Raw genomic sequence first — 12,802 nt, 5'->3', positions numbered from 1 at the left:
ATGTTTCACAAGAAAGTGTTATGTATGCTACAGGTTCCTGGTACCTACCCTTTATCAAGTTAAGAAAACTATCCCTATATTCTCTGAGATCTAAGCTGAAATAAGACATAAGGAGTTGTTGGATCAAAATGGAATGAGCCAGGGATATAGTATTGAGGTATGGAGGAGGTATTGAGCCAAAGAAGAAAAGGCAGAACTGCAGGAGAAAAGCCAGGAGAAACCAGATCAAGTTCATGGCCACAAAGAGGCTCTCCCTCAGAGCTGAGCTTCCTGGGTTACTCATACTGAAGCTTATGTTCCAGCTTCTTGCAGAAGAACATAGAAGAAGCAGGAAGAAGGGGTACTGGCCTATTCCCTGACTCCCAGACTGTTGTACACAATGATCCTGCCTTTGCACCCTTACTTACACAAGCACTGCAGACACTCTGCAGGGCCACTGAGGAATTTGTGCTGACATAAATACTTTCATGACAGGGCATGGACCAAGGAGTCCCCTCTATAGCCCTGGGGACCAAATATATCTGTCCCCTCTATACATCTCATCCCTTCTCCTGACTGAGTCACTCACAGTTGGTGGAGAAGACAATAGCAGGGTTGGGGACAGAGACATTGTACCAACATCCCTCCCTCCCTATGACTCCTTGGCAGCCAAAGCCTGGGCAGCTAAGGATATGGATATTGACAGTCAAGACTTCAGAAGCTGGTAAGAGAGAAAAGGCTGAGGGGAGATGCACTACAAGATGGACATCCTTCTGGAGCCATTAAGGTATGGCTTCCTTTAGAGCAAGCTCCAGGAGAGCTATACAGAGGGGTTTCTGGTAGGGGAGAGGAAATTCACTCTGCTTCCCCAGAGAATCTGCTCATCATTAGGTTAGAGTGTTACTATTCCTCAGGCCACCTCATCTCTGTAAAATATTAAGAGAGCCCCACTTCTCTCCCTTTAACAAAATCTCTGACAAAGAAGCCAGTGGTCCTTCTCTCAGGAGCCCAGAGGTGGGAAAAAGAAGATGGCAGCCCCATGTGGACCACCCCACCTCGTGTTATAGAGCTACTCAGAGCACCTCTAGAGTTATAGAGCTACTCATCCTGTGTTTTGACTCTCAGCTAAAAGCAATGATGTGCTCCTAGACCAGCTCTCCAGGCGAAGTGAATCCCTGATGGCCAATTTCCATGGCATAAATACTTTCCTCATGGCCAATTTGAAGTTACTCAGAGTGGAACTCGGGACCGTGCTCTGCTCTGAAGCACAGCAGGGCATCCCTGCCCCCACACCCCGGTCCTGGACCCAGCCTAATAGCCAGCCAGCCTGCCCTCAGCTGCTTCCCCAAACCTACCATCCATCCCCACGTAGGGGTCTCCCTCTCTCCCTGCAGCTGCTATGGTGTCTCAGCTTCCCTTACATTTAGGGAGAGGGGTGGAGGGCAGAGTCAGCTGCCCAGGCTCCTCTTCTCCTCCCTGAGCTCCCACCACCCTGTCCGCTGAGGGGCTTGGCACAAGGTCCCCTAGCCCCCGTCTCTAGTCCACCCCTGCCTGGCCTCACCTCCACAGTTAAACAAACCCATAGGATTTCTCACCGAGTGTGGCTGCCCCCATGGAATGGTCATGGGCTTAGGCCCATAAGAAGGAAGGGAGCCCTTCCTGTCCCTCCCAACATGGCCCTGCACACTCTGCCATTTCTTGCCTTGATCTCCCCAATAAGCTCTCTGGTCACCACATTCCCTATCCTCCCTCCAGAAACATAAGCCCATTCTCTGATAGGAAATGGAGCTTTGTTTCTTAGTGCCTGCTTCTCATCCACAGCGGGTCTGAAAGCAAGGACTAACAGGACAGCTGAATGAGAAGGGGAACCTTGGCCTCCCCACGAAAATGAGACCTACCCGGAGGGGACCCACCAGGGTTGAGCACTCAGGTAGAGCCCCGGCCTTAAGGACACCCTCCCTTCTCTGTTATGCCTCTGGGAGGGCCCAAGTGGGAAACTGGGTCTACAGAAGCCTCCCTCCAGCCTTCTCCACACCTTCCCCCAGGAACTGAAGTCTGAGGATGCAGGCAGTTGCACAGAGCATCTTCTCTCTGCCTAGAAAATCTGTACTCCAGCCCCAAAGTCACCACTTCCAGGAAGCTTTCCCTGATTGCTCTAGGTGGTAAGCCTTGCTTTCCCTCCAGCTCTGGGGCTTTGGCCCCCACCCCTGTCAGAGCACACCTTACACTCCTGTCTACCTGTCCCTTCACTATACTGTAAGCTCCTTGAAGGCAGGAACCGAAAGACATTGATCTTTGAATCTCCATGCCTGCCTTAGAGCCTAACAGACAATGAACGCAGGGAGGGATGGCTAGCGTGTGGGCTCCTGACAGCCTCTTCCCCAGGTCAAAGCAGCGCCTGCCAAGGGGTGATGGCTGCCCCTGCACCTCCCCCCAACAAGACCAACCAAGACCAAAGAGGGAAGGCATGGAGGGAGTAGGAGGGGATTCCCAGGACTGATGGTCCCTGAGGCTCTTACCTGCTACCCGGTGGGCCACCAGTCCCTCCAGGTTCAGTGGCTCCTCCTCTGGAGTGTGGGATGGGTCTGAAGTTGCCTCCTTTGGTGGGAGTTGAGGCTGAGCAGTGAGGCCAGGGAGAGAGGCTGGGGGCTGCTGAGGCCCGGGAGGGCTGTGGGTGGTTGGAAGGAAGGCAGACGAGGAGGACGAGGCTGGGCTCTTTGGACGGAAACTCTGGCTGGACCCAGCAGGACATGGCTGATAATCATAAGGGGAGTAAGGCCTGCCAGAAGGGAAGGACTCCAGGGCCAGGGAGGCCCGCGGGGCCGGCTCAGGGGTTCCCAAGGAATGCCCACTGGGGATGTAGCCAGACCTGGACTGGGTCAGTGGATGAGGCTGGCAGGTGGAGCCGGAGAGAGGCTGGGAGGACAGCGGGGAAGCTCCTGGCCAGGCCCCCGGGACACTCTGGGACTTGTGCAGGGGGGTAGCAGCTGCGGCCGGCTCCAGATCCAGCATCAGCATGTTGAGTGCTTCGATGGACTGCTCGATCTCCTGCTGGGAGGCTGCGCTTGGGAACTCAGGGAGGCTGGGGGTGGGGGTCTCGGCCAGCGGCTGGGGGCTGGGCCTGCTGGGCCCGAGACTCTCCAGGTGGGCTCTCTCCTGCTGGCGAGGGGGCGGACGAGGTTGCTGTTGCTGCCAGGAATTCAGGCCCCTCTGCACAGCCTCCCGGCTGCTGCCCCCACGGGCTGGAGCTGGGGGCAGCTGGGGCTCACTCTCCGGAAAGGACTGGGAGCGGAACATACCGCTGGGGTCAAGGCCATAGTGGGAGGCGGTCACTGGCTGCTGCCAGGCTGGGTGGGGCCCCTCCCGCTGGTAGCCGGCTAAACCCTCCTGTGCGGAGTAGGAGGACCGCATGGGGGCCGTGTGGCCAGCATGGGCAGGCATCACCCGGCCGGCAGACTCATAGGGGTAGCCCCCGCCATTGACCATCGGTTCCACGGGGTAGGGCTTGTCCAGCCCGTTGGTCAGTGAGGACAGGGCCTCTGGGTAGCCTCCCTCACTGGTGTTGGTGACCCCGTCCAGGGAGGACAGTGTGCCCATGCTGCCCACGCTGTGCCCGTCCTGGTTGGGCAACTCATCATCCAGGATGTCCGTCTCCCGCTCAGATGCCAAGGCCCCGCCGTTGACATGAACCTGGGCTGGGACGACATGGCGGCCAGAGGAGGGCACGGCCGGGCCCCCCATGGGGCGGGACCGGAGATGCTGGGTGCGGTACATGGGCCCTGACTTCTCTCTCTCGACACCGAAGCCACTGAGCAGGCGGTCCAGCTCGCGCTTCTCCTCGGGACTCAGGGCAGCAGGGGCACTGGAGGGCCCGGGGGCAGGCTCGTCGGTCTTGTCCGTCTTGGTGGAGGCTGTGGAGTTGCCTGAGTCGCTGCTCACGGAGAGGGTGTGCTCCACGTGGTTGGGGGTGGCCGACAGGGCGGGGCGCACGGCGTTGACAGCCCCAGTGCTGCCGTGCAGGGAGTCCTTCTTCTTCACCTTGGCATACAGGCTCCCATCCAGAGGTCCCTGAGTGTGACCCACCACCTCTGCAAGAGAGCCGGAGGGCAAACAACAGACAGCAGACGTCAGTGGGAGGCAAGGACACCCTCGCCTCTCCCAGAGGGAGTGAAGAGCTTCCATTCCCTGGATCTCAAAATCTCCCCGCACCACTCAAGACAGAGCTGAGGTCAGGGGGTGTGGGGGAGGAGGACAAAAGGACTCCTAGCCCAGGCTTTTGGGCCCCAACACCCAGCTCTCAGGGCCAGGCAGTGCAGCCTAAGCGGGCGGGGAGGGGGGTCTGGGAGCAAGATGCCCTGTCCAAAGGCTGGCCCTGGCATTTCACCAGCTTCCCAAGGACCTGAAAGTACTGGGTCAAGATGGGGTTCAGCAAAGCCAGCAGTCCCCGTGTCAGAGGGGACATGCTTTCCCTTGGAACGCTGGGCTCGTGGAATTCTGGAAAGAGGATCCAGAGACCAGGGGGGCAGGGGAAGCATCTTAGGGATCCAGAACACAAAAGGAGATGCTCTCATCAGGGAGGGGTGTCCCCTGTGTCATTTTGTCTGGGGACCCCATGAGCAATACTTTCTCTGAAAGGAAAGAGTGAGCACTGGATGGCTCAGGGCCAGAGGGCTGACTCAGGAACGAAGAACTTCCCCACCCAGAGGGACTCAGTGATTTCACACCCTGTACAGTCAGCAGCTCAGCTTCAAGCCCCGACACACACACACATACAGAAGCCCCTCCCCTCCCTTCACTCCAAGGCAGGCCCCCAGTTGGCAAGAAAAGAAAGCCCCCTCCCAAATACTGCACAGACTCCAGCCAGACACCAAGAGTCACACACACCCACCATTCACACACAGGAAAACCAGACACAAAGACGTCCAGAGACACACACGCCAACTAATAATCACCCAAGTCAAACACCCAGAATTCACCCAAATCAAACACCCTGGTACACTCTTGGGGTCCACTAGATAGGGGCCCCCGAGGCACCAAACACCTTGCAAGGCACTTTACATACACATTATTTCTAATCCTGCGAGTCAGGGAGTATTATACTTTAAGGATGGGAAAAAGTGAGGTTCACAGAAGTGAAACCATTTATCTGCAGATACACAGTATCTGGTAAAGCTAGATTTAAAATCAGAACTAATTTAAGATTTAATTAAAATAAAACTAGATTAAAAGCAAAACTAATTTAAAATCAGAACTTCAAAAACCATTCAATTTTTATTATTTCACACTGTCTCTCATATCACACACACACAGAGAATAAATTAAACACATAAAAGGCAACAATAACCCCAAAATAAATACTTAAATCTAAAGCCACAATCATTTCAAAAAATACAAGCTCCTACCATGTCCAAGGATCAGCCCTCAGGCCAGAAGTGGCAGCCTCTAAAAATAAACACTCATACAGAAGCCCACAGCCAAAAACAAGTGATCAGACAACCACAAAACAGGAACATCCTGATCAACATACACACACACAAACCACAGGCCGACCAAATGATGTCACGGGGAGCAAGCACAGCGAGGCCTAATGAGGCACATCGTCCATACACACCCCCCGGGGGCTGGATGCTCTGCCCATTCACTTAACTCTCCAGAACCATCTCTCTGTCCCCAGTTTTCCCTGGGGCTTTGGGACCTTGGCCAGCAGCAGGTCCCAAGTGATACTGGGCCAGAGTGTGGCCGCAGCCACGGGCTCCCAGGGATGGGGCTGGTCTGAATTGGAGAGAGGTCTGAATCTCCAGCAATCTGTTCCTTGTGCTGGGGCCCCCAATGGCTGCTGAGATGCAGGCACAGGCATGCCTGCCTCTTCCAAATGGCCTGTCGTTGCCCCTGAAGGTATCGAAGCTACTGAAGGAGAGAGGCTGCCCCTCATGCTGTGTCCTTCCAAAGAACTGGGCTCCTTGCTACACAAAAAAAAGAGACCCCAGATGGTGGCTTCCATAGGGGGAAAGCGTCGAAGACAAGAGCTCTCCTCCACTCAGATTTCTGGGGGTGATTTCCATGAGGGGGGCCCCCTAGACCAGTCAGTGGGAGGCTGAAGGGCTGTCCTTCCTTCCCACTGTGCCTGGAAAGCGGCTGGCCCCAGAGAAGGCAGGCCCACTCCTGGGCCCTGGCGCCACTCCGAAGCTCACGCTGTGAGGCCAGGGAGCTCCTCCATCCCCTGCACCCCCTAACCTCCCAAGTTCATGCTCATGTGGTCTGGGAAGTGGGGGGAACAGCAAAGCAAAGGGTGGAGTGTCCAACAGGCTCCCCATTTACACTTAGGGGCAATGAGAACCTCTGGGTACAAATCAGCGTAAACCAAGAAGTATTCTCTCCTTCAGGGAGAAAGTAGACGCACCCCCGCATCTCACTTGGGTTCATAAAAGAAGAGCTTTTAGCAAGAGAGCTACAAAAGCATATCCCCCGAGGGAGGCAGGGAGGAAGAATTCACACTGATTACCAGCACCTGACATCTTGCCCCTTTTGGCCCCTTCACTGATTCTGACAACGTCGATATTAAACCTATTCTGCCATGTAATTTACCCCCGCACGGACCACTGTTTGCAGCTACATCAGGAACAGTAACTGCCAGGCCGCCAAGGCTGAGCAAGAAAATCGAAGAAGTGTAGATTGTTTAACTAAATCTTTTTCACACAATACAAATGGAAATGTCTACTGCTGTCCTCCAAGGAGGAGCCCACTGCTCCTGACTCCGAGTGCTGGCCCCATGCTCCGGGCTGTCCTGCACCTTCACTGGCCTTCCTTTTCCCATCAAGGGGGGACCGTGAGGACACCCAGGCCCATCCCGGGTCTGTCTAGCCCCCGGGAGGGCTCCTCTGAGAGCCCAGTGCGTTGGAGTGACCCAGCGTGGCAGGTACCCCTGTTCCTCCCATCGGAGATGAAGCGCACCCCCCACACACACATGCTCGTCCTCCCCTTCTGCCGGGCCACTGCGGCCACATTAAGTGCTACTTAGCAGGACCACAAGAAGCCGGAACACAACGTCGGTTTCAATCTATTAAGGCAGGAAGGGCAAAAGAGAGAGGCAGGCAGAGCAAGGAGGAGGAGGGAAACAGAGCCAGAGGAGAGGGTGGGGGGAGATGGTTTCGAGGCTCTCAAGCCGAGAGGCCATGAGATCCAACTCAGTTCCAGCAGACTCCAGGGGCACGGCCAACTCAGCCAAATCCTCTCGGGTGAGAGCGCATTGGACGCCCAGTGCGGCAGGGAGCAGGGGACAGAGGAGGAACCTGCCCGATCGGGGCCAGGGGTACCCGCATGGGTGAAAATTGAGCAGAAGGACAGCCGGCAAGGGCAACACAGGTTGCGAGCAGCCCAGAGGGGGGAGCTCGCAGCCCCACGAGCGGGCCGGCCAGAACATCCTGTCTCATGGGCCGTCTCCCCGGCCGCTTCTCTAGGGAAGCCGAGAAGCCCACGGTCCCTTCAAGGCCCCACTCGCTTTGTCTGAATATGTCTCCTGGCTCCCCCAGCAGCAGCTCCAAACCCCAGCTCCACCCTCAACACTGAGCCTCATTGCACCAAGAGGCCCTTCTTCCACGGCGGCCGTAATCCAGATGTGCGAGTCATGCTTTTGGAAAGCTCTGAGGAAAATCCCCAGCTGACTTGGACGTGGACCTACTCCTTAGGCTCCCTCCAGCAAGCCATGGAGGTGTGCGTGGTGCTAGAAGCACAATATGGGCAGGATGCAGGGAAGGGGAGATGTGTGCATCCCGCACACTGCAAAGAGAATGGAAGAACGATGGGATGCAAGAGGTGACCTGGGTTTAGGGTGGTTGTTTTCCAATTTTGATGTTCATAGGAATCTGCTCCGGGGGTTGTTAAAAATGTAGATGCTGGGGCCCTACCCTCAACGATTTTCACTCATAGGCCTGGGGCGAGGCCAAAAAGCAGTATTTTAACTCTCCCAAGGCTCTGGGGCTCACATAGGTGGATGATATCTTGAGAAACCCTGACCCCAGTGGCCAGCACTTTGGACTCTGAGATGAAGGACCCCTACTTCTCTTACTAATGTCTAGTGTGGAAATTTCGCTTATTTAGAGGTCAGGACAGATGGCCCAACCATGCAGAATAAAAGGTGCCAGCCTGGTTGACTCCAAGAAAGAAGTTTCCTTTGGCGATGAGTCAGCGAGGAGCGACCCTTCCTTGTCCAACCAGCAGGCCTGTTTTGAATAGTGAATGATTTATTAAGGTTTTCAGGATGGGGCCCTTCAGGATAAAAAGTCCTTTGGGTCCACGTCCAGCAGAATAGCAACTCATTAAAATATATTATGCAGAACAGAGTGATAACCAACCAATGTAGAGGAAAATCAAGGAGTGCCAATAGGAAGAGGCATCACGCCCACCCTGGACACAGGTAGTTTAGAGGCAGACCGGGGCCCCAGCACACCCAAAGGGAATCTCAGCTCCTTAAACAGGGAGTGGGGCATCAAAGGCCATGCGCGTGCATCTAGGAAGTACGTGAGCTTTGACAAGGGCTGAGGCTTGGCCAAGAAGCAGCCAAGAGAGCAAGGCCTGGACATGTGAACCCTTTCGTCACAGATTCTCCCTCAGCCATGGAGGGAGCCAGGCCAGGGTTAGGGCCAGGGCTATTGAGGGGCAGCATGTGGGAGCCAGAGGATGGGGCTGGGTACCAGGAAGGTCCCAGGAATGTGGTTCTGGAGAGAGGACAGTGGAGAAGCACCCCTTCAACCCCTTGTGCCAGATACAACCATTACTCAGAAGGATGGTCCCCATCTTAATGGCAAGTCCACTTGCATCAACCACTTAACCACACAGAGCCTGGCCTCCAAGCCTGGGGAGTGAGATTCAAATGCTTAAAGCCTGACCTTCACTGTCCTCAATACCCCCAACACCCTTCACTCCTCATACTATCCATATGCTCTTTTCTACTCTGGGCCTCGCACATGCTGTTCCCTCTCCTGAAAGATGCTTCTTCATGTTTCTTCCCCACAACTCTCAAGCTCCCTGGAAAACCCCTTTCTCCTCCTTCAAGTTCAGCCTGAAGTTCTTTGGGAAGCATCCCACAACCTAACCCTTTTCACAGCCCTCCAGACTGAGATTAACCTCTTCTGAGTTCCTGTTGCCCTGGGCAGACAACTCCTGTAACACAAATCACCCACTGGCTGGTCATTACTGCTGTTCATGTTTGTCCTCCCACTAAGCTGGGGGCTCCTCGAGAAAAGCCTTTGCCCCCCCTGTGCCTGGTTCCCAGAGGGGACCCTTCATGATAGGGTCTATGTGAACAGTGCCTCTTGGAGCTTAATGCATAACCTGCATGGCTTATAGGACAGCTCAGCAGAAGCAGGGCCTGGCACACATTGCATGTTTCATAAATGCCTCTTGCATCACATTAAATAGTCCAAGAAGTTATATATAGTCCTGTGAGCCACCGAGGCACTCTTCTGCTGCCATCCAGAGATGTGAAAAATCGGAGGTTCAGGGGGGACCCAAGCTTCTCCCAAAGGAAAGAGAAAAGAGAAAATATCATGACAGAGGAGGACTCTACACAGCTGGTCGCCCAGGCTGGGCACAGTGGAGGTCCTGAGCCAGAGCCTGCCCCATGGTGTCCCTCAGAGGACTCCCCAGCCCCACTCCAGGCCAGTGGACATTAACTTTCATAGACTAAGGACCCTTTGGGATACCTGATGAAAGCCCATACCTGATAATTGCCCCTAAAATGCACAAACACAAATTGTGCACATAATTGCAGGGGGTGAATGGACACCTCAAAGTCCACCAATGGATCTTAAATTTAAATGTAGGCATCCAACAGGGTGCTGCCTCTGGCGATCCCTCTCTGTTGCCCGGGACTCCATGAAGAATGCCAGGCTGCATCCAAGAGAAACAGGAGAACACATAAAAAAGGAAAATCTTCCAGCTGGAGGAGCACAATTGGGGTCCAACCCAGAGGAGCCCACTGAGTTGCGACCTGCCCGAGGGAGGGGAGTGTGAGGAGATGAGGATGGACAGGGGTGTGCAGAACCTCAGCCCCACGGCTCAGGCATGGCCTGGGGTCCTCTAGAGACACCGTGGCAACAGTGGCAGGGATCTCCTGTGACCCTGACTGTGACTGTCTTGGCCTCCACCCGTGCCGACCTCCCATCCCACAGGCAGCCGGGGACTAAGGCAGCTCTTTGTTTCTCACAGCTGCAGAGAGCTCTGGAACGTCTCCAGATGGGAATGGGCTTCGTCAGGGACTCTGAAGGTCAGCAGAATTCGGGTTGAAGGGAAGTCCCCAAGTCTCTGAAGGGGAAGAACACAAAGGGGACACAGCCTCTGGGATGGCAGCGAGCAGGCAACAGGTGCAGCCCAAGAGACTTAGGTTCACACTGGGAGGTGTCTGCTGATGGGCACGGGGTGTCAGGCCCTGTGGACGGAGACAGATGAGGCCAGAGTGGCCAACAGACACCTGCCTGTCTTCCTGCTTAATAGCACTCAGAGGGAACCCACTGCCTTCTCAGAGACTGAACCAAAGAGAAATAAGATTCTTCTCAAGGCTGCTGTCCACCTTTTAACAGGTGGCTTTGTGCCCCATACAAGTGACCTCACCAGAGTCACCCACAAACCTGCCTCTGTGGCCCCGGGGAGGGTGGGGGGGTAGTGGGTGGCCACCTCCATCATTCTGCTGTGGCAAGAAAGAGAGAAGGCCCAATGTCCAAATGGAGCCCTGGACTGAACGTCAGCCTGCGGGCCTGGAGGATGGAGGAAGTCAGCACTCAAACAGAAATGGGAAAGAGAGCCTCCCCCATGGGCTGCTCCTGTCTCCAGTGGCTCCAGGAAGTCAGCGGAGCCAAAAGAGCTTTCCAAACGCCATGGGGATTCTAGCTGAACCGTCTCAGGGCATCAGTGAATCCACTGCCCACCCCTCATTTTACAGGAGGACAGTGACACTCAGCAGGCCCAGGGGACCCCCCCCCCCACCAAGGTCACCCAGCGCAGGGAGGTTCATTGCTCTTTCTCCTAATGGCCTTCAAGGTGAAGATGACTGGAGTCTGGGGGGACAGGGGGGCAACCATGGCTGCAGACCAAGAACCTCCCAATATAATACATGGGGCTTCATGGAGCGCTGATGACAGATGCGTCCCCAGGCCTTCCTCAGGAAGGACCCACGGTACTTTCACAGATACCATCTTACTTAAATTCCTCCAGAGAGAAGGAGCAGGGACAGAAAACTCAATCCTGACCTTTATTTCAGACCCGAGGGACCAGGGCATGGAAGGACCTGCCCAGGTCACAGGACGGCCCACGCCTGTGGGGCAAATGTGAACTTGCAAGGCCAGCCTCCTGACTCCAGCCTGGCCCTCAGCTCCCATGCCAGGCGCTATAAGCAGAGCCTGGCACTCCCACTCCCTGCCCGCAGCCTCTCTGGGCACCAGATATCACAGGCACTCGGGACAGTAAAAATAGCACCCAAGCCCACAACAACCGAAGTCCTTCTCTGCCAGGCCAGGGCGCCTGCCCGGACACTCGGGGATCCCTGGCCAGTAGGACGGTCAAGCCACTCCAAGCCTTGCCAATGTTGGGGGAAAGCCAGGAATGGGAGCCCGCGGGTGGTCCACAGGGGAATGGTCAGCACTGGGGGGCCCGCAAAGCTCAGACCACAGAATGGGGGGTGCCCTGAATACACGTCCCACTAGGAGTGTCTCAGGGGCTCGCCATGCCGCCACCACATTCCCTCCACCCGCCACCCCATCCTCATCCTCTGTGAACCATTACTCCCAAAGATCGTGGCCCTCTCAGACACACTGCCCCCCACCCACAGACTCAGCCATCCCTCAGACATGAGGCAGTGGCTCTTCCGAGTCCCAGGGCAGCGAGGCCAGGAGCAGGGCAGCCGGGTCCACCTCCAAAGGCAGCGCCACGGGCCACGGCCCCATGCATTCCCCTCCCACAGCCGCGCTTCCTGGGGCCAAGTCCACGGCAGATCCCGGTGCCCGAGCCCAGAAGCCCCCCAGCCCCAGGTCCAACAGAGAGCCACCCAAGGACCCACACAAATGCCCCACGGACACTTACCCTTTGGACGGAGAGGCAGAAAGGGGAGGAGAATAACTGCTCTAATTTGCTCTCTGTTCCTTGTGCCTCAAGTTTCAAATAATTCCTCCATGGCTACAGCCCCAAGGCAGTCTGCGTCCAGCTCGGGCTCACTCAGCCTGTCAGGGGTGGGAGGGGCCAGTGCCGCCGCCCGCCCGGCCCTCCTGCCCGGTCCACACGCACCACCCCTCCCTCCGCTCGCTCCCTCCGCTCGCTCTCCCCCTCCCGGCCAGCTCGGCCTCGCTCTGGCTTATAGGAAGCCAGTGGGAGAAAACTCTGTCTGTAATTTCAGCCAGCTGGGTCCCCAGGGCTTCACTTATCATCCTGTAGCTATGCGGTTCTTGAATGACATCACAGTGGCTTCCCAAGCCCTCCACACGGAGCGAGGCGCAGAGACCAGCCCAGCAACTGCCCCTGCCCGGCCGGCCCGGCCCGGCCCCAGGCCCAGACCCATCAGGGCCCCGGTGCCCAGCGAAGTGGGAAGACCGGCCCCGGGAGCTGAGTGGCCAGGATGCTGGCGGGATGCTGGCGGGAAGGGCCAGAGTTCCGACGAGGGTACTGAGATTTATTTCCCCAAATTTTTCCACATTTTTTTTCCACTCTCAGCAAATGAAAGGCAGAACAGATGACAACAATTTTCCAGCTGCTGAACAATAAGGTGGAAATCTTTTTTCCCCTCCCTCTCCCCCTCCTTCCCCCACACCCCCACCACGGGGCAGAGTCTAGGAGCCAG

At 56.1% G+C, this 12,802-nt stretch overlaps 1 protein-coding gene across 11 annotated transcripts in view; it reads right to left on the bottom strand.

Moving 5' to 3' along the window:
• Window positions 1-12,802, bottom strand: part of TNS1 (tensin 1) — a 194,019-nt gene that overhangs the window by 43,394 nt on the left and 137,823 nt on the right. For all 11 annotated transcript variants that reach the window (XM_035007167.1, XM_035007164.1, XM_035007165.1 and 8 more), the window contains one exon: window positions 2,499-4,067. In XM_035007167.1, coding sequence (XP_034863058.1) covers window positions 2,499-4,067 — 1,569 coding nt within the window. The remainder of the gene's footprint in view (window positions 1-2,498; window positions 4,068-12,802) is intronic.

Source organism: Mirounga leonina, unplaced genomic scaffold (assembly GCF_011800145.1).
Source record: "Mirounga leonina isolate KUSES-001 unplaced genomic scaffold, KU_Mleo_1.0 Mir_151, whole genome shotgun sequence".
NCBI lineage: Eukaryota > Metazoa > Chordata > Mammalia > Carnivora > Phocidae > Mirounga > Mirounga leonina.
The sequence above is the reverse complement of the archived record's forward strand: the minus strand, read 5'-3'. Positions and strand labels throughout refer to the sequence as shown.